Source organism: Bison bison, unplaced genomic scaffold, assembly GCF_000754665.1.
Source record: "Bison bison bison isolate TAMUID 2011002044 unplaced genomic scaffold, Bison_UMD1.0 scf7180017864349, whole genome shotgun sequence".
Taxonomy (NCBI): Eukaryota; Metazoa; Chordata; class Mammalia; order Artiodactyla; family Bovidae; genus Bison; species Bison bison.
Window position 1 is genome coordinate 4,975,848 of NW_011494921.1, and position 19,933 is coordinate 4,995,780.

Below are 19,933 nucleotides of genomic sequence, written 5' to 3' on the forward strand. Positions count from 1 at the left end.
TGCAATGTACTTGAATCATCCCTTAACCATCCCCCTCATGGCCTCCCCACCATCCATGGAAAAACTCTTGCACGATACTGGTCCCTGATGTCAAAAACACTGGGGTCAGCTGCTGTGAGGTGCAGAGGTGGAGGGGACATTCAGTGACAGGGGCTGAGGGAAAAGGGGCCTGCCGGGTTGTGGTTCAGGATGACGCGGAGAAAAGGGTCTCACTCCGGGGAGTGAGAAGCACGGAAGGCACTACAACATCGGCCACGCTCACGGCTGTGCCCCTGCCGCCCTCAGGACACATGAGTGGTACCAGTGGATCAGAGTCACCCTGGGGTTCCCTCCGACCCCCGGAAACTGCCCTCCCTGCTCCCTGCTTTTTGCTCATGTACCGGAGGTGACTCGGAAAGAGGTGCTCCAGGGAACGTGGAAGAACCTTCAGGTCACTGGGCAAATGATAGGGTGCGAGCCGGCGCCCTTCTCCTGGGAGGGGCCAGCGTGGAGTGGCCCTGCTCCGTCCCCCAGCTCTCCCAGGGCCACCCACTCACCGGCAAACGGGTCTTTGGAGAACGGGGGCACCTAAGAGAGGAGGAGAGGGAAGGAGGGGGGCAGGCAGGTGTGTGCGGAACTCACTGAACTGAGACAGGGAAGGCAGAACCAGATTCAGAGCTTCTGACTCATTTTCTGGAACCCAGTCTGTGAAGCCGCGACACTGCTTCTTTCCACTGAACGTCTTGAGGTATTATCTGTAACTCCTCTCTAATCTGTCCCCGAGAAATGATCCCTTCTCTTCTCGTATAAATGATAACAATTCAAGGCTCAGCTCTGCTTGGCTCTTATAAGATTTGGAGCTCAATTCCGCTCCAATTTTAACCTCAGGTCTTCTGAACAGGCTGAAAAACATAATCTGAATCCATTTCAATTTTTTTTTTTTATGAAGAGTTTTGGATAAAACAAAACGAAAATGAATTTAAGGAAAAGTGACTGAAATTTCCCAAATCCAGCTCCTTCCTTCCAAACCCTAACATTTGATGCAGAGTCAGCGAGAACGATAGGCATTTTTTTTTTTTTTTTTGACATAAAACACAATCTACTCGTCAGTGTGCAAATGCGGAACGTGAAAAGCCAACCGGCCCAGTTCTGTTCTTGATGCTGGTGCCTGTTAAGTAGTAGAAGAAAGATACTGAAAAGAAGCCTCTGTCTCCAATAAATGTCTCGTTTAGTAAGAGGGAAGTGAAGCGTTAGAGCATTGGTTCAGGCGTGTGGTGAGCTGCTCAGGGGCTTCGCAGTCACATAAGGAAGAAGCTGCAGGTGGATGCGTCTCCCAGCCCAGCACCTGGAGCTCAGGCTGGCGGCAGCGCCCCAGAGCGCGTCGTTTCCTGGAGAGACGACTCAGAAAGCTAACCCTCCGTCAGTCATCTGGGCACACTGAAGCATGAGAGATTTTTTAAAAAATATTTCCCCGATATTGAACGTGCATCAATTTTACTTATTTATAGGCGATACTGCAGCATCAGTTTCAGGGCCCCACAATAAAGCAAATATCATCATACACTGAGCCACACAAACTCGGGCTTCCCATGACATATCACACAGTTACTTTTAGTCTATTAGATGTGCAATTGTTATAAATAGTCCATATATTAGTTATTTATAGTCTGTTGGATGTACAATAGCATTCTTTTTGTAAAAAGTGTAAGTACCTTAATTTAAAAATACGTTCTTGCTTAAAAAATAATGTCAACCATCGTCTGACAACACAGTTACCACAAACCTTCCATTTGTTTAAAAAAAAAACAAAACAAAAAAAAACAGTACTCTGCTGCTGCTAAGTGGCTTCAGTCGTGTCTGACTCTGTGCGACCCCACAGACTGCAGCCCACCAGGCTCCCCTGTCCCTGGGATTCTCTAGGCAAGAACACTAGAGTGGGTGGCCATTTCCTTCTCCGATGCATGAAGGTGAAAAGTAAAAGTGAAGTCGCTCAGTCCTGTCCGACCCTGAGCAACCCCATGGACTGCAGTGCAATAAAGTGAGATATGCCTGGATTTCTCGTTGGTCATTTCGCCAGGTGCAAGTCATTAGTAACTTAGTGATTTCTTTGCTAAATAAAACTCAAAGCAGGCATGGTGCGACTTCCGTGGGGATCCAGTGGCTAAGCTCCATGCTCCCAGTGTGGGCGCCCTGGGTTTGATCCCTGTTCAGGAAACTAGATTCCACATGCCACAATTTAAAGAGTTCTCACGCCGCAACTAAAGGCCCCACACTGCAACTGAAAAAAGATCCTGCATTCTGCAACCAAGACCCAGAGCAGCTTAATAAACAAGTATTGGAAGAAAAAAACCAGGCCTGGTAACAGCACAGCATATAAAAGAGGTCTGACCAACGGCAGTCAGGGGCTTCAGTGGGGTGTGGGAGGACGAGCTGAGCTGGACAGAACGAGCCTCGTCACGCAGCATCTCCAGGGTCAGGCTGAGGCCCTGAGGCCAGAGCATCACCACGGTCCACCATCCTGGGGACACAGACGATGAGCCAGGGTTTCGACGAGGTGATTCCAGCAGCCAGCATGGCCCTCGTGGTTCAACCCCATGGGGTACCCAACGTGAAGAGGGTGTCCTGAGAGGGGGCCAGCGATCTGTTTCAGCACCACTGGCATATGTGGCAGGCCACTGGCAGCCCTTCAGGATTTAAGAATTAACCTTTCCTGTTTCCATTAAACAGGGAAGATAAATTAGATCAACTTCTGCTATAGGCCAAAAGTTCAAAAGGGCTTTCTTCTCTGAAATCTGGTTCAAATTCTAGCTCCCAGCAGCTCTAATCCTTACTCTGCTCCCAGGTCTTACAACTTATGGCAACACACTGTCAAGAGTCAATAGGGCTGACTGAAAAATACAGGAATACCAGGTGCAACACCCAAATTAAAAAGCTGAAACACCCTAAATGATTAGGCTGCCAGTGCTTCTGTAAATGCCACTGCTGCTGCTGCTGCTGCTGCTAAGTCGCTTCAGTCGTGTCCAACTCTGTGTGACCCCACAAACGCAGCCCACCAGGCTCCCCCGTCCCTGGGATTCTCCAGGTAAGAACACTGGAGTGGGTTGCCATTTCCTTCTCTAATGCATGAAAGTGAAAAGTGAAAGTGAAGTCGCTCAGTCGTGTCTGACTCTTACGACCCCATGGACTGCAGCCTGCCAGGCTCTCTGTCCATGGGATTTTCCAGGCGAGAGTACTGGAGTCGCGTGCCATTGGAATCACCAAATCTCTTAATTCCAAAATTACACATGTCAAAAAATACCCAGTTCTCCCAGGAACAAAATGATCCTGTTTCCCTCAGCTAGAGTTGATTAAAAAAAGCACACACACACACACCAACAGGAATATATTAAAACGCACACAAACATATTCTCAAACTTATTTTTCTGCTGCAGAAAAACAGAAACATCTGAATCTAATTTCCTCATTAAACCCATGGGAAGGCCAAGCCAGCCCAGCTGAGACAAGGTCTATACCCCTGCAAGAATGTGGGCCCTGAAGCAGTTGCATCTGCATCGCCTACTCAGTCAGAAACTGGTGGAAGGGGGCAGCAATCTCTGCTTTAAGAAGCCGCCCCCCTCCCTCCGGGTGATTCCCATGGATGCCTGAATTCGAAAAGTTTTTGCTTAAACTCCAGAAACCTACACAACAACAAAGCAGACATACCTGGCTCCGAAGATGTCCTTCTTGGCGAGATCAATTCCAGAAACAACCTTCACTCTGAGAATACGCGACTCTCCCTGTTGGAGAGGGGGAAAAAATAGATTAAAAAACAGACTTTTGATCCATCGTTTTCTTACCCAATACACAAAGTCAATGATTCCTCTGCAGTCTAGTGGTGGGATCTGGAACAAAGCAATGGGTGATCGATCCTTCCTTAGACTAAATTCCAAAGGCAGTATTCCTGTTCTGAAATCCTACAACCCTTAGGATATACTGCAAAGACTGAATAAGCAAGTGGATGTCCTACAACCCTCGACATTTAGAGCAACCAAGTTAATTAAGCACAAGTTTAATTCAAACTAGGTCATGCAGATCAATTATTTCTACCATTGATAGGAAATATTTCCCAGCTGTAGCAGGAACACAGCCGCACACATGAGACCACTGAGATGATGCCCAAGTGCAACAAGATCCCATAAATTCCATAAATAATTCCTCCTTTGAAGTTAATATACATGTGTGTGAGGGCCGAGAGAGGAATTTCACATGGTAAAAATCTCTTCTCAAAATTACAGTTTCAAAATGTCAGTGCTGGCAAGCAAAAATAATGTCTCGTGCCAGTAAAAAAAAAAAAAAAAAGGCATCACCCCAAATGGAAATGACCCCAAACCATCTCAGAAGCCATTCATTCATTCATCTGCCCGCTTATTCATTCATTCCAATGTTTTCTAAGCAGCTCCGAGGCAGTGCGCATGGAGCTTGGACTTGAAAGTGCTGATGGTCCATTGAGAGGGATGCGCAAAGCGATAGCACAGGCCCACGCGGTGGTGCCATGGCGGGAGAAGGGCTAGTCTGTGGCTAAGGCATTCGGGACAGACGAGACGGCTTACAGGGAGCGGAAGACAGAAACCCAGGGTGACTCTCAGGTTCCGGTTTCAGTCACTAAGTCTTAACATAAATCAAAACAGAGGATTCAGTTGGATTCCAGGTGCCATATGAAACAACCAGATGGGGGGGCGGGGAGATGACTAAATAGATAAATAGGAGAGACACCTAGTCTTGGCTAGATACTTGGGAGTTTTCAGTGTAGAGTTGACAGGTAGAGCTCAAGATGTGTGAGAAGTTATCCAAGAAGAGTGAGAACAAAAAATAGCTCTGGATGGAGCCCCACATGCAGAGGGGCAAGAGAGAAGTAATCCGAAATTTGTCTACCCACTGTGTTTAGAGAAGACATAGGTGAGGGAAAGAAAGCCCTGAGTGACCTGTAGGGTCTGTCATGTCAACGGAGATGAAGGCAGGGTGAAACAAAATACGGGAAAAGGGTGCTGAACCCTTGTCCACTAGCCGCTCAGATCAAGGACACATACGTGCAATTGAACACATTTGAGAACCTTTCCCTTCCAGGATTCTTTACCCCTCCAACCGTCACTCCGAACAGAAGGCTGCTCACATGCAAACACAACAAGGGACACAAACATGTGTGTCTTATTCCCTTTCCAGAGGCCTGCAGTCAAGCCGGACAGGATTTCACGCTTTCCAGCCTGCGTGAAGGGCTTCCCTGGTGGCTCAGAGGCAAAGCGTCTGCCTGTAATGCAGAAGACCTGGGTTTGATCCATGGGTCAGGAAGATCCCCTGGAGGAATGGCAACCCACTCCAGTATTCTTGCCTGGAAAATTCATGGACAGAGGAGCCTGGCAGGCTACAGTCCATGGGATCGTAAAGAGTCGGACACGACTGAGCAACGTCACTTCACTTCAGCCTTCACGAAAGGATTCAACCAGGTCAGAGATAACTAAAACAGGGCCATACTACCGGACCTACTAAAGCTCCCAAGGTTACACAGCCTTCTCTTGGTCCTTGAAGCAGGTGCTGAGCACGCTTCCCTTTCTCTTACACAGTCAGGTCACCACCAATCATCAGGGATTCCTTCTTAGCATGTTCTCTAGGCTAAGGCTTTCCATTTCTCACAGCAAGCTGTACCTGTAGCCATCATTTGACAGGTCCTCTGGCCAGCTCAGATGGTAAAGAATCTGCCTGCAGTGCGAGAGATCCAGGTTTGATCCTTGGGTTGGGAAGATCTGCTGAAGAAGGGAATGGCTACCCACTCCAGTATCCTTGGGGCTTCCCTGGTGGCTCAGACGGTAAAAAAAGAATCTGCCTGGAATGTGGAAGACCTGGGTTCAATCCCTGGGTTTGGAAGATCCCCTAGAGGAGGGCATGGCAACCCACCTCAGTATTCCTGCCTGGAGAATCTCATGGACAGAAGAGCCTGGCAGGCTACAGTCCACGGGGTTACAAAAAAGTTGGACATGACTAAGCAACTTTCTTCATTTTCTGGCCTACTCAGCTCAAGTAATGCCACAGTTTAAGTATCTTTTACACGTGGATCAAACTTTGGCAACACACCTGTGGAGAGTTCCTGGTACACCTGGGAGAGTTTATGGGCTTCCCGGTGGCTCAGAATGTAAGAATCTGCTTGCAATGAAGGAGATCCAGGTTCGATCCCTGGGTCAGGAAGATCCCCTGGAGAAGGAAATGGTAACCCACGACAGTATTCTTACCTGGAAAATCCCATGGACAGAGGAGCCTAGCGCCCTACAGTCCATGGGGTCACAGAGAGTCAGACATGACCAAGCACTCATGCACACACAAGTACCCATAGCATACCAGTTGAGAACCACAGGTTAAAAAGAAATCCTCTTTTGCCAGGCAAAGAGGTTAAGACTCTACTTGGGGGAATAAGGAACCATTCAGAAGAAGAAATGAGGACAAGGAGATGAACATATTTTTTCTATCACCTTGCCTCCCCGTTTCAACTCTGCCATCCTCTACCAATAACAGATCCTGCAAATCAGCAATTCTCCCCGACACCACTGTGCACAGAAGGGATGTTGGCTGGAACCCCCAGAGGATGGATACCATTAAAGGAAAGCACTTCATCTCCAGGCTGGTCCTGGATGCTGGCTGAAGCAGATGTGTGATGTAGCAGCAGGAAGGTAAAAGGACCTGTGAGAAGCGGGGAGGAGGAGGAAGGGTCTGCAAAGCAGTAACTCCTTCCAAAGACCAACTCAGAGCAGCCCAGCTAGTTATGCACTTGTGGCTGATGTGGGGGCGACAAAGAAGGGACAGCTTGATGGAAACCGAGATACAGTCAGTCCAGGCACAGAGGAGGAGACAAGGGTTCTGGTTAGAAATGCCCTGTTGCACATCCTTTGGGGTTTTGAAAATCCTGGACAGAGTCCTGGACTTTCTACCAACGCCATAGGGGGCTCAATGGAACCTTGACTGGGTTCTAAGGAATAAGATGAGCCCTGCTAACAGCAGTGCCCTTGGGTTTAACATTGGGTGGATGTTCTTACACTGGACAGACCTTCTCTGCAAAAACATACATTTTAAAAATCAGAGAACATATCTACAAATAAATGAATAAAAATAAGTTTAAATTAATGGATACTTAGAATTTTTTTATGAAAACTGATGTATTCATCAATAAGCTTGAACAACTATTCTAAGATTTAGGGATACAGCCATGAAGACAGACAGAACCTCTACCCCACCCTGCCCACATTTTAGTGCTGAGAGTGTGCTCAACCACATGGAGAAACAAATCCAGAGGCTCTGAACACATTAAACTTTTGTACCTACACTGATTCAGTAAACAAATTCTCACCTAGGAATCAATCCTAAGAAAATAAACACGGATACATGTACCAAAATCCAAAAAAAAACTAGATAAGTCATCAAAGCATTTATGTAAAAGACACAAAAGTAGACATTTAAATATTCATGGCAATTCCACGCAGTGGGCTATAGTACTGTCATTAAAAATGTGTGCACTCTGTCAGGATCTTCATTCATCCCACAAGTTTGTATTAAGCAGCCACAGCTGCGGGACTCATTACCTCGGGATAGAGATGCGACAAACTGAAGCTCCCCCCACTTAAAGTAACCCACAGTCTAGTGAACAGAGAGGTGGGGTACTAGCAAATCCAAACAAACAAGCCAGATGTTATCTAATGGTGGTGACTGCTCGACTACAATAGCACAGTTGGAAAAAAAAGCAACCACGAGGAGGGAGGGAGGGAGGAGATCTACGCCTGGTAGCTGGAGAGGTGACATCTGAGCTGAAAGCTGAAGAAGACAGCAGGTGCTGGGCTCTGGGGGGCTCAGGCAGAGATGCTGGCAGCTCCCATCGCCGCAGAGGACAAGTCCAAGGGGAGAGGCTGTGGGGGCGGGGGCAGCATGGCCGGCGGGGTCAGAGTGCGGTGGGCCAGCCTCGTGGGGGTGGGGGGCATAACTGCAACCATCTTTGGAAAGTTTCAAACAGGACAGTGACAACATTTGACTTCAGTTTTTAAAAGACCCCTTCGGTTGCTGGGGGACAGTCACTTCAGGGGACCAAGACCAGGAGCGGGGAGGCCAATTACAAGGAGATCTGGAAAGAGAGGGCGGGGTTTCACATACGGCGGAGATGGAGAGGGGACCAGATTTTGCCCACAAAATCATGTTCAAAATAAACTATTTGTTTTTTCTTTTTTTTTTTAAGAAAGTTACAAAACGGTTTATACAACTGAGTTAGAGACCAGCACGTTGTTGAACAGGCTGTTTCCCCTTTCGACTAGGACTGGCAAGGAGACTACACTTCCCAGCACACCTTGCAGTTGGGTGCGGTAATGCGACTAAGTTCTGGCCAATGAGACGTGGGCAGAAATGCTGGCTGCATTTTCCAGACGAGGTCGGTAAGACCCTCCCGCTCACCCGTCCAATCTTGTCCCCCTTCCCCTGCCCAACAGAAAATTCTGAAGGCCAAGAAGGCGGCGCATCTCCCGCCTCACTCTGCCCCTTCCACCTTCACCTACCGACCCTTCCCAGGCAGTGAAGTGCAGACTTGCAGAGCTTACTCTCACTGAAAGCTGCAGGTTGCTTTAGCTTTTAACCTGCCTTCACAATACAGTCGCATTTTAAAATAAATATCAACTATATATTCAGGCACACGCAAAGCCCTAGAAAGGGTGATGATAAGAATGATCATCTCTGGATAATGGATAACTTCTTTTTGCTTATTTGCATTTTTTTCCTTTTGAAACATTAAATATTTTTGTTTGGAAACTACATTTATGTAGAAACTTCAGAAAACACGAAAGGGGGAAGAACAGAAAATTTAAAATCACAGGCTTAGGAATACAGGTTTCCATATTTTTGAAATGAAGAAACCTTTTGTCCCAAGAAAACACAGCTACATGTATTTTAGCTAACTCGCAAAGGCACAGAGGTGTTTATTTGGAGGATAAGAAAAGAGTTCTCATGTAATATGGAGTCAACAGCTGGGAGATAAAAGGGAAGAGGACCTTTATTGAGTGCTTCCTATTTACAAGCTGTGGTTGCAGGAAATTTCACTTCACCCTGAAGGTTAGGAGCGGGAGAGCAGGAAAGAAAATGCTACTCTTAAAAAAAATAGTTTCTGGATTAAAGATCTAAACGTAAGATCAGAAACTATAAAACTCCTAGAGGAGAACATAGGAATGCAAACTAGTACAGCCACTATGGAGAACAATGTGGAGATTCCTTAAAAAACTGGAAATAGAACTGCTTTATGATCCAGCAATCCCACTGCTGGGCATATACACTGAGGAAACCAGAATTGAAAGAGACACATGTACCCCAATGTTCACTGCAGCACTGTATATAATAGCCAGGACCTGGAAGCAACCTAGATGTCCATCAGCAGATGAATGGATAAGAAAGCTGTGGTACATATACACAATGGAGTATTACTCAGCCATTAAAAAGAATACATTTGAATCAGTTCTAATGAGGTGGATGAAACTGGAGCCTATTATACAGAGTGAAGTAAGCCAGAAAGAAACACACCAATACAGTATACTAACACATATATATGGAATTTAGAAAGATGGTAGCAATAACCCTGTGTATGAGACAGCAAAAGAGACACTGATGTATAGAACAGTCTTATGGACTCTGTGGGAGAGGGAGAGGGTGGGATGATTTGGGAGAATGGCATTGAAATATGTATAATATCATATATGAAACGAGTTGCCAGTCCAGGTTCGATGCACAGTACTGGATGCTTGGGGCTGGTGCGCTGGGACGACCCAGAGGGATGGTATGGGGAGGGAGGAGGGAGGAGGGTTCAGGATGGGGAACACATGTATACCTGTGGCGGATTCATTTTGATATGTGGCAAAACCAATACAATACTGTAAAGTTAAATAAAATAAAGTAAAAAAAAAATAATAAAAAGTTTTTTACACACAGGTTTCAGACATTCAGTAAAAACTTCTTATCTTTGCTTCCTCTCAATAACAAGGTTGCACACAGATAAGCAGCCATCACCACTCTGCAAGGAAACACATGACCAGGTATATGACTCATTTATCAGATGCATTGGGCCCCATGCTGAGCAGCTACACTCTCTGAAGCATTTTATTACTTTCATAAAATCTATGCATGACATTTTAGTCCCTGGTTATGACTCCCCAGAATCAAATATTTAACTAAGGTGGATTATGACAATGAAAATATTATCTGGAGATGGATTGTATGAGGCAGAGAAGAAGTGAGGCCAGATAACCCAGGCTATCCCGACTTTGAGGGTTTCTCCCATTCTATTAATCAACTGTCCTGCATTGTTATTTGGTAACAAGGATTCTCTGCATTTGACATGTATTTCTCCTTCCTACTTAATTTTCTAATTCTTCATCGAGATATTAAACAAGGCGCTCAAACCATAAAATGGATGGTATTCTGAAGGCTCATTTTGTAAGTCAGTTGTTTACAATTCAGTTCAGTTCAGTCGCTTAGGCATGTCCAACTCTTTGTGACTCCATGAACCGCAGCACACCAGGCCTCCCTGTCCATCACCAACTCCCAGAGTTTGCCCAAACTTAGGTCCATTGAGTCAGTGATGCCATCCAACCATCTCATTCTGTTGCCCCCTTCTCCTCCTGCCTTCAATCTTTCCCAGCATCAGGGTCTTTTCAAATGAGTCAGCTTTTCGCATCAGGTGGCCAAAGTACTGGAGTTTCAGCTTCAGCATAAGTCCTTCCAATGAACACTCAGGACTGATCTCCTTTAGGATGGACTGGTTGGATCTCCTTGCAGTCCAGGGAACTCTCAAGAGTCTTCTCCAGCACCACAGTTCAAAAGCATCAATTCTTCAGGGCTCAGCTTTCTTTATAGTCCAACTCTCACATCCGTACATGACTACTGGAAAAACCATAGCTTTGACTGGACAGACCTTTGTTGGCAAAGTAATGTCTCTGCTTTTTAATATACTGTGTAAGTTGGTCATAACTTTCCTTCCAAGGAGTAAGCGTCTTTTAATTTCATGGCTGCAGTCACCATCTGCAGTGATTTTGGAGCCAAAAAAAAAATAAAGTCAGCCACTGTTTCCACTGTCTCCCCATCTATTTGCCATGAACGACTCAGTAGCCTGCTCATATAAACTGTGTGTAAACAATGACCAGATCCCCACGCCCACCCACAAAACCTCTTAAATACAGCATCTATCAAAGTGCTTCCTTTGGTAAAAATAAATCTCAAGTCCAACTCAACACAAGACACTAGAATTGACCTTTTCTCCATGAATCTGCCTTGAGAAGGTGAACTTTAATCCTTTATTTCTGATTATATTTTATTCCCAATTCTTAACAATGGCAAAGGATTCCCACCCCAAAAGGTGGTATCTGGGTTGCGAAATAGTGGTCTTACTCCACAGGGATCCACTGTGACCCCACATATCATACACACCAGCTGTCCATGTGGACAAGGAAGTCTGGCGCCAGGGTACCTCTTAATTGTTCTCCCCTAAATGAGTTTATGTCTTTACCTTCCATATTCTACAGTATATTTGTAGTTCTAGTTATTATTAACACTTGCAGTAAACACTCTAGATTAAAAGAGATAATTGATAATTCGTATCTAAATTAATTTATGTCTTTACCTTCCATATTCTACAGTGTATTTATAGTTCTAGTTATTATCTAGTTATTATTAACACTTGCAGTAAACACTCTAGATTAAAAGAGATAATTGATAATTTTGTGCCGCTCAAGTATCTAAGTTATATATACATCAACTAACTTTAGTTGCCTTAAAAAAATAAGACAACATGTGGGAAGTGTCCACATAGTGCCTGATACCCAGAAGATACCGTTCATCTCTCCATTCCCACCTGGCTCTTGCCCCAACTAGGAGACAAGATCGTGTTCCAGATGTTTTTGAAAATCCTGCACCGGCCCATCACCCCACATTCTCATCATCGCCAACTCTTGCTATATCCTATCCTCTCTACCTCCTTTCTCCCCTTTCTACCCCAATTCCTGTCCCCTAAACCTGTGCCCCTATTCACTCTCTTGAGGGGTTCCCTGATCTCACAACGCTGGTAACTTTTCTCTCTCCCTCCCTGGGCGTTCTCCACTTTGACCTAATGACACACTCAACAACAACAATGTGTTGAGTGATTCATCTTCAAGGCATTTTCCTAGCAGAAAGGAGGAGCACAAAACTGAGCAAGACGGTCTTCTCTGCTGCTCAGGGCCTAGCAGTCAACTGTGGGGGTTAGACACACACACATGTGAAATACGCCTAGGATACAGGGCTGACACAGAGGAAAAGATGTGTGTGATGAGACCAAAGATGGAGGACGGAAAACAAGAGCAGCTCAACACCAAGACTACACGTCCAGCTCAAGCTCACGTGATAAAGATGACAGCAAACAGCCCCGGCCCACAAGACTATCCGCGGTAGCTGTTCACCAGTGTCAGCCTGACACATAATATATGAAACAAGCGAAGTCCCAAGGATATCAGTTGTGGAAAAAGCTGCAGAAACACTGGATCCTGCACAATCTAAATTCCTTAACTTCTACTAGATTACAGCCATTCTTCTACCCAACAAATAGGAGGAAGTGAAAAGGATGGCCCTCCAGAGCAGCATCAATGTGAACGCACAAGGTGACTGACTTTCAGAAATTATGTTGTGTGGCTTTAAAACAGGTTCACAAATTCTTGAAATTCCTTGAAGAGGGAGGGCTTCATTTCTCTCCCTGGCAAGGGGTTGGACTTAGCCACGTCTTTCTAATAAGACCATGGGGGAGGTAACAGTGTGTAACTTTGAAGATTGTGTCATAAAAAGCACTGTGGCTCACTCTCTCTCTGAGATCATTCATTCGGGGGAAACCAGACACTGCCATGCGGGGAGGACTCTCAAGAAGCCTGAGCAGAGGAGAGGTCCCTGCAGAGAGGAACGGAGGGCTCCTGCCGACAGCCACGTGGATGAACCTTCTTGGAAGGGGGTCCTCCAGCCCCAGTTAAGCCCTGTGATGACAGCCCTCCTGGCTGACATCATGACTGCAACCTCATGACAGATCTTATATGCCAGCAAGGCATGAGTCAGAGGCACCCAGCTAAGCCATTTTTGATCTCTGGATACACAGAAACTAATAATCCTTATTGTTTTACGATGCTAAATTTGGGGATAATCTGTTACACAGCAATAGAGAATTAACATGCAGGGAGAATCCCATGCAACAATGGGCGTCTGATTTATCTCCTTGCTAAACTGAGATTTTCCAGTAATTGGGACAATGTCTCAACACAAGAAAAAGAAGTAAAGGCTACTGCCATAAGTCAGACATCGCTGTTGCCTTTTTTTTTTCTTGTTAGACAGTCATATTTTCAACCAAACCTCACAGCTGCACTGTCTAATATGGCTGCCACTAGCTATAAAAAGCTATTTTAAATGTAATTAAAATCAGTTAGAATCCAGTTTCTTGGCGACAGTAGCCACATTTTAAGTGCTCAACAGTCCCATATGCCTAGTGGCTACTGTACTGGACAGCACAGAGAACGTTTCCATAATCACAGAAAGTTCTACAGGACGGTGCTGCTCTAAGGGCACCAATATAGGGCAAGAAGGGAGCAGCATCTGAATAATGTCCTGTGGCAGGGAAGATAGGAAAGAAGGATGGGAGGGAGGAGGGGCCGCTATTCTTACCCTAATTACAACTTAGAACACAGCAGAAGAGTTAAACTATGGGACCCAGCTATCTGGAAGTGAGAGAGGCATTATGGTCATCACACGTTCCAGGGTCAAGGTCTCTTTTGAAAGATGGAAGACCAGCACGCAAATTACATGCTTATCAATTAAGAGCTATGAAGACTAATAAAGCAAATACTATGGCGTATAGCACGGTCTTTCTGCATCGAGACATTTTAAAAATCGTTATATATGTAGAGGCGTAGCAGCGACGGTGATTTCACAGCCAGTGTCATGAAGATCTGGGAGTTTTAGCTGATGAGGCCAGAATCATAGCAAGGTTGCAAGTCTTGCAAAATAGTCATAGAAAATGCATTTGGGAGGCAAGAAAAGAGGTAGAACTTCAACAGGGCTTCTCGGTCCCTTTAAGGGAATTATGGACACCCTGGAACACAGAGACAAAAGGCTGGTTGGGACTGAAAACAGTGGGTGGAGTCGGGGTGGCCGACCACCCTAGAGGGAGCCAGACCAGGTCCCAAGGATGCCCTGCAGGCGAAGGAGATGGCAAGATGGGAGGAAAGTCTGGAAACAGTTACATTTGGGCATACTGGCTGCAACCATATCACCTGCTCCAGAAAAGCAAAGTTGTAGCAGAAGACAAACTGCCCTAGAATCGCATTCGAGCACGCATATGATTTCTGTCACTTCTTGAAGCCAGTTCTGCATGGCCTGATAAATGCAGGTCTGTCTCAGGCTCTCCTTTCCACCCTCTCACCAAATGCTGTTTTGACTATTATGCCCTTTGTTTCATTTGGTGACAGCACTGGATGTCTGTGACTTCTGGCATTTCCAGTGGTCACCCCAAGTTCCTTTATCGTCATCACTATTGCACATCGTTTCACCTGGAAAATCCATCCCTGAAGAAGAGATGAGGGAGCAGATGGCCTCAGGGGTCACTGCTAGGCTGAGGAGTCAGCAGCAGTGGGCGGCAGCCAAGGTCAGGGACAGGCCTACTGACATGTGTTTCCATGGGCCTCGCAGCTCGCATGACTCAAATGCACGCCTCAGCAAGAATGCAAACTTGTGGATAGGTTTTTACACTGGCTCTCAGTTAGAAATGTTAAATCCTCAAATGCCAAGAATCCACAGTAATTCAGTGATGACAGCGGGGAGGCGAGGAAGGTGTCCGTGAACAGCATCCATGGGATGAAGGTGCTGGCGAGAGTCCCACTTAAAGGATGCAGTCACTCTCCTCCACTAATTAAAAATTCTCTTTTTACCAGAAAGACTTGGTAAAACTCCATGTAAAAGGTCTTCAAAGAATCCAGTTATCAATGGTCTTTTTGTTCCAAACTTAATCATAAGACAGGAAACATTTTTAAATTCCTTCCAGATTGCTAAGAGAAGAATTATCTTGTGGTTCTAGTTCTAAAAATGATAATAAACAATTGCACTTTGCTGAAAGCCAAAACTCATAGCTCCAAATCTAAAATTATATATATAATATACATATTTGTATTAAAAAAAAAAAAAAAAAAGAAGGCTGAGTGCCGAAGAATTGATGCTTTTGAACCGTGGTGTTAGAGAAGACTCTTGAGAGTCCTTTGGACTACAAGGAGATCAAACCAGTCAATCCTAAAGGAAATCAACCCTGAATATTCACTGGAAGGACTGGTGCTGAAGCTCCAATACTTTGGGCGCCTGATGCGAAGAACCGACTCACTAGAAAAGACCCTGATGCTGGGAAAGACTGAAGGCAGGAGAAGGGGACGACCAAGGATGAGATGGTTGGATGGCGTCACAAACTCAATGGAATGAGTCTGAGCAAGCTTCAGGAGGTGGTGAAGACAGGGAAACCTGGCGTGCTGCAGTCCATGGGGTCTCAGAAAGTCGGACATGACTGAGCAACTGAACAACACAATACACATATTTTTAAAATAACTCTATACACTTTTTCTGGCTACACCACATGGCTTGCAAGATCTTAGCTCCCCAATCAGATATTGAACTTGCAATCTCGGCAGTGAGGGCATGAAGTCTAACCCGTGGACCACCAGCAAATTCCCTAAAGTTCTCTATTTTTCATGGTAGTCATACCTGACCTCTCACAATAAAGTCTGGATTTCTGCGCGGAGTGTGTAGCTTGGCCAGGAGGAACTGGCAGAAGGTTTGGATTTCGGGAGGCAGAGACTCCCAAGAATCCCCAAGAAGATAATTCCCAGGTGAACCCCATGGCCCCATATCTGACCCTCACCAAGTACAATGGGAAGCAGGACTCATGTCGGAGAGCCCAAGAGCTCCCAGCAACTTGACGAGGGCACATAGGAGCAAAGCTGATTTTAAAAAATCCGGTGTTGCCTGTTAGATTTTATTGTGAAAAAATGGCCTGTTGCGTGGACTTGAAGACACAGGGCTGGTATCTTGACTCTAATTTGTATCTGTTCAACTTGCTTTGCTGTTGTTCAGTTGTTGTGTTTGACTCTTTGAGACCCAATAGACTGCAGCATGCCAGCTTTCCCTGTCCCTCACTAGATCCAGGAGTTTGCTCAGACTCATGTCTATTGAGTCGGTAATGCCATCCAACTATCTCATCCCCCATTGCCCCTCTTCTCCTCCTGCCTTCAATCTTTCCCAGCATCAGGGTCTTCTCCAATGAGTCAGCTCTTTGCATCAGGTGGTCAAAGCAGTGGAGCTTCAGCTTCAGCATCAGTCCTTCCAATGAATAGAGTTGATTTCCTTTAAGATGGACTGGTTTGATATCCTTTTTTCTCCAGCACCACAGTTTGAAAGCATCAGTTCTTACCTACAATTAGTCAAGTGACCTCGGAGAATAATGAGTGTGACCTCAGAACAAGGGCTTAGTTTGAAGATCCCAACACGGGTTGTGCTCATCTCTGCAACAGGGTGACCCTGCCACTACCTCTGAAGTACTCAAGCTCCAGGACAGGCCTTCAAAGATCAGCCCAAACAGAAACCCCTCCGGGCTTCTATCTCCTGTGCTCCAGATGGCCCATCTCCACTTCCCTCCCCAGGCTGCCCTGACCACACACAACTCAGAAGGGCGGACAATCAAATTCCAGCTGTGACTCACGGAGATAGCACCCAAATCACTGCCACTGGAACTGTGGATGTTCCCAATCTCTGTGGCCACATACTTGCAGATAATGTCTTGGTTTGGCCCCACAAAGACTTTATTCACTACCAGATAAACCCTCACAAGGTAACTATTCCTAATTCCTAGAGAAGTCTGAAGAGTTTAATAACTGCCCGCTCTTGGGCTACAATTAGAAGCCTTGTGCTAACACTTCCTGACTACATGGAGTCAGCCTGTCTGTGTTGGAAAACAACTAGGAGACCCAGAGTCCCGACACAGAGGAGTGGAGGTGGCAACAAGGAAATCTGGGCTCTGCAAACTGGTTCCACCAAGTCCCCATTCCGTCACAAGAAACTGAAACTTCTGGTCATTTCAGAAATTACAGAATCAGAGACGGGCAAAGTTCCCAGCGTTGAAAGAAGTTATGAATCACATTATAAATTATACAGACTGGGCTGATGGCAATTCCTCCCTCCGCCAGCTCCACCAATTTGATGCTATTTTTGCTCAGATCTCCTCCTTACTTGTCTTTAGGTGTCAGCTTAAATATCACATTGTCTGAACATGTCCTTCCAGATCTCCAAGACTCGGTAAGTCACCCCTACAATAAGTTCCCACAGGACCTACATTTCTCCTCTCACCATTTTTGTTGCTAGCTTTTTAAAATTAGCTATAACGGCCAATGCCAGGAAAGACTGAAGGCAAAAGGAGAATGGGGCAGCAAGGGATGAGATGGTTAGATGGCATCACTGACTCAGTGGACATGAATATGAGCAAACTCCAGAAGATAGTGGAGGACAGAGGAGCCTGGCGGGCTATAGTCCATGAGGTCACAAAGAGTCAGATATGGCTGAGCAACTGAACAACATCATGGCCAAGGACGATGCTCTTGCAGAGCAGAGGCTAGACAGATCTTGGGAAGTAACAAGAATGGTCCACAGGCAGCCACCCAAGGCCAGAGAGACATGAGCCACCCTCTCCCCTTGCTCAGGACTATCCTCCTAGACTCTAGCAAAGAGCTGAGTATCCCCCATGTTTCCAGGGGGAATGAATCAGGGATATTTATCTGAAATTCTAGAGTGAATCGCTAAATATTTTCTGGACATTTAGAAAAGAACAATCTCCAGTGGAGGTTTGCAAAGAATATAAGATACATGCACGCTTTTTCCCTTTTCTGAGAAGGCAAAAAGTTCAAGGGCACACTGCATACTAGTGAACATGGACCCTGGCCAGCCTTCAACCAGAACACTCTGTATTCTTCTAGACAAGATGATGACGGGAAGGTGAACTGATGCTAAAGTAAGGGTGGGGCTGAGTTGCATCCTGCTGCTAACTCCTATCCAGAGCCTAATCACTGGAAAAGTCTAGGGGGCCCCCAGGGCTTATGTCAGGGGGCTCTTATGATTAGCTCCACTGTGGGCAACATTGAGCCAGGAAAATTTGGAGGAGGTTACTGACAGCAGGCTAATCCAATTTGCAGCTGATACACACAGCCAGATAAAAGGTCAGAAGATAGGATCAGAATCCAAAAGATTTCATCAGAATGGGTGACGAGGCCAAAGCAGAGGATGGAGTTTTATGGCTGTGAGCGCTATGTGTGCTTAGCTGCTTAAGTCAATGCAGAGCGCAGGATGGAAGAAACAGGATGGGAGAGCATCACAAGTGCAGGTAGGGGGTCCTGGGGGGCTTATTTTGTCTTCAGTATGACTCACCTCTGGGACAGTGTAAGCCACAAGCATCAGTCCAGGTCCTGAGCAGGGAGCGTCCGCACCCTGTGCCCCGGGCCAGCGGTACATGCAAGCCCAAGAGGCATGACTTGACAGAGGTGGTTGCTTAGTTTCTTTTTTTAAGTAAATAGGACAAAATCTATGCGCTAGAACACTGAACAACCGTAAGAATGGGAATACACTCTATGTACAGATTTGAAAATCCAAGATGTGCTCTCACATGAAACGACTAAGTGGAGAACACACAGGTGATGCCATTCTTTACAGAGAAAGGGGACAGAAGACGTGTGTGCGGGTACACACGTGAGCGATGTGTCTGTGTGTCATGAACTCTGCAAGGACATCGGAAAATGGTACCACTGGCTGACTCTGAGGACAGAAATCAGATGGTTAGGGACAGAGGTAAACAGGACAGATACACACACATCTTACTGCATGGCCTTTACGCTTTTAATTTAAAACCACTATATTAACAATGCAAAAAATTGTTTTTAAGTACCCAGGATAGTTAATAAACGAACATCATAGGAAGACTTACAAATGTTTGACCACCCCCCTTTAAAAAAAAAGGCGGGGGGGGGCAGATTCTTTCTCAGGAAGGCGGTGAGTTGGCAGAAACCAAGTCCTTGTATTATGAGGCTGCAGAGGACAAGCCCTGACCCCAGGAGTGAAAGCTGCAGGAAGGCAGATGCGCCTGGATGAGGGAGGAACTTCCGGCCATTAATGCTGGTCAGATACGGAGCAGGGGGCCTCCCAAGGCCGACAGCTGGCCAGTTAGTGCCAGAGAGAGAGCGAAGATGGGACCGCTGCCAGAAGGACCACCAGGGAGGAAGCAAAGGAAGCAGTCGGTCCCCGGCTTCCCTTCCCAGCTCTGAGATGTGGCTATTTGAGACTGGCATACGGGGGGCCAAAAACTCATCTGAGATTTATGCAAGATCACATACCACCTGAAGCATGTAGATGTATAACTTCTCTAAGACAAAACCCAGGAGTAAGAATTACAGTCTCGTCCACCTCACAGGGAAACACAAGACTGTTGATACATCTGGATGCGTCCTAACTCTCAGCCAGTCTCAAAACATCATGAATGAAAAAACCATTAGAAATGAATGAAGGATTTCCCTGGTGGTCCAGTGGTTAAGAATCACCTTCCAATACAGGGGACACGGGTTCAGTCCCTGATTGGGGAAGATCCCACATGCCACGGAGCAACTAAGCCCTTGCAACACAACTCTTGAGCCTGTGCTCTCAAGCCAGTGCTCCATAACTAGAGAGCAGCCCCAACTTGCCACGGCAACTAGGAGCCCACGTGCAGCAAGGAAGACCCAGGACAGGCAACAATAAAAAATAAAATTTAAAGAAAAAAGACACGAACTAAGAGCATGTGTAAACAGTATCTTTTTTGGGGGTGGGGGGGAGGGGTGGGGTCCTGTTT

General features: G+C 46.0%; 1 protein-coding gene across 4 annotated transcripts in view; it reads right to left on the reverse strand.

Annotated features, from left to right (window-relative positions):
- The window catches only part of NEDD4L (neural precursor cell expressed, developmentally down-regulated 4-like, E3 ubiquitin protein ligase), a 295,197-nt gene that overhangs the window by 253,170 nt on the left and 22,094 nt on the right, over positions 1–19,933 (reverse strand). For all 4 annotated transcript variants that reach the window (XM_010854760.1, XM_010854759.1, XM_010854758.1 and 1 more), the window contains exon 2: positions 3,682–3,755. In XM_010854760.1, coding sequence (XP_010853062.1) covers positions 3,682–3,755 — 74 coding nt within the window. The remainder of the gene's footprint in view (positions 1–3,681; positions 3,756–19,933) is intronic.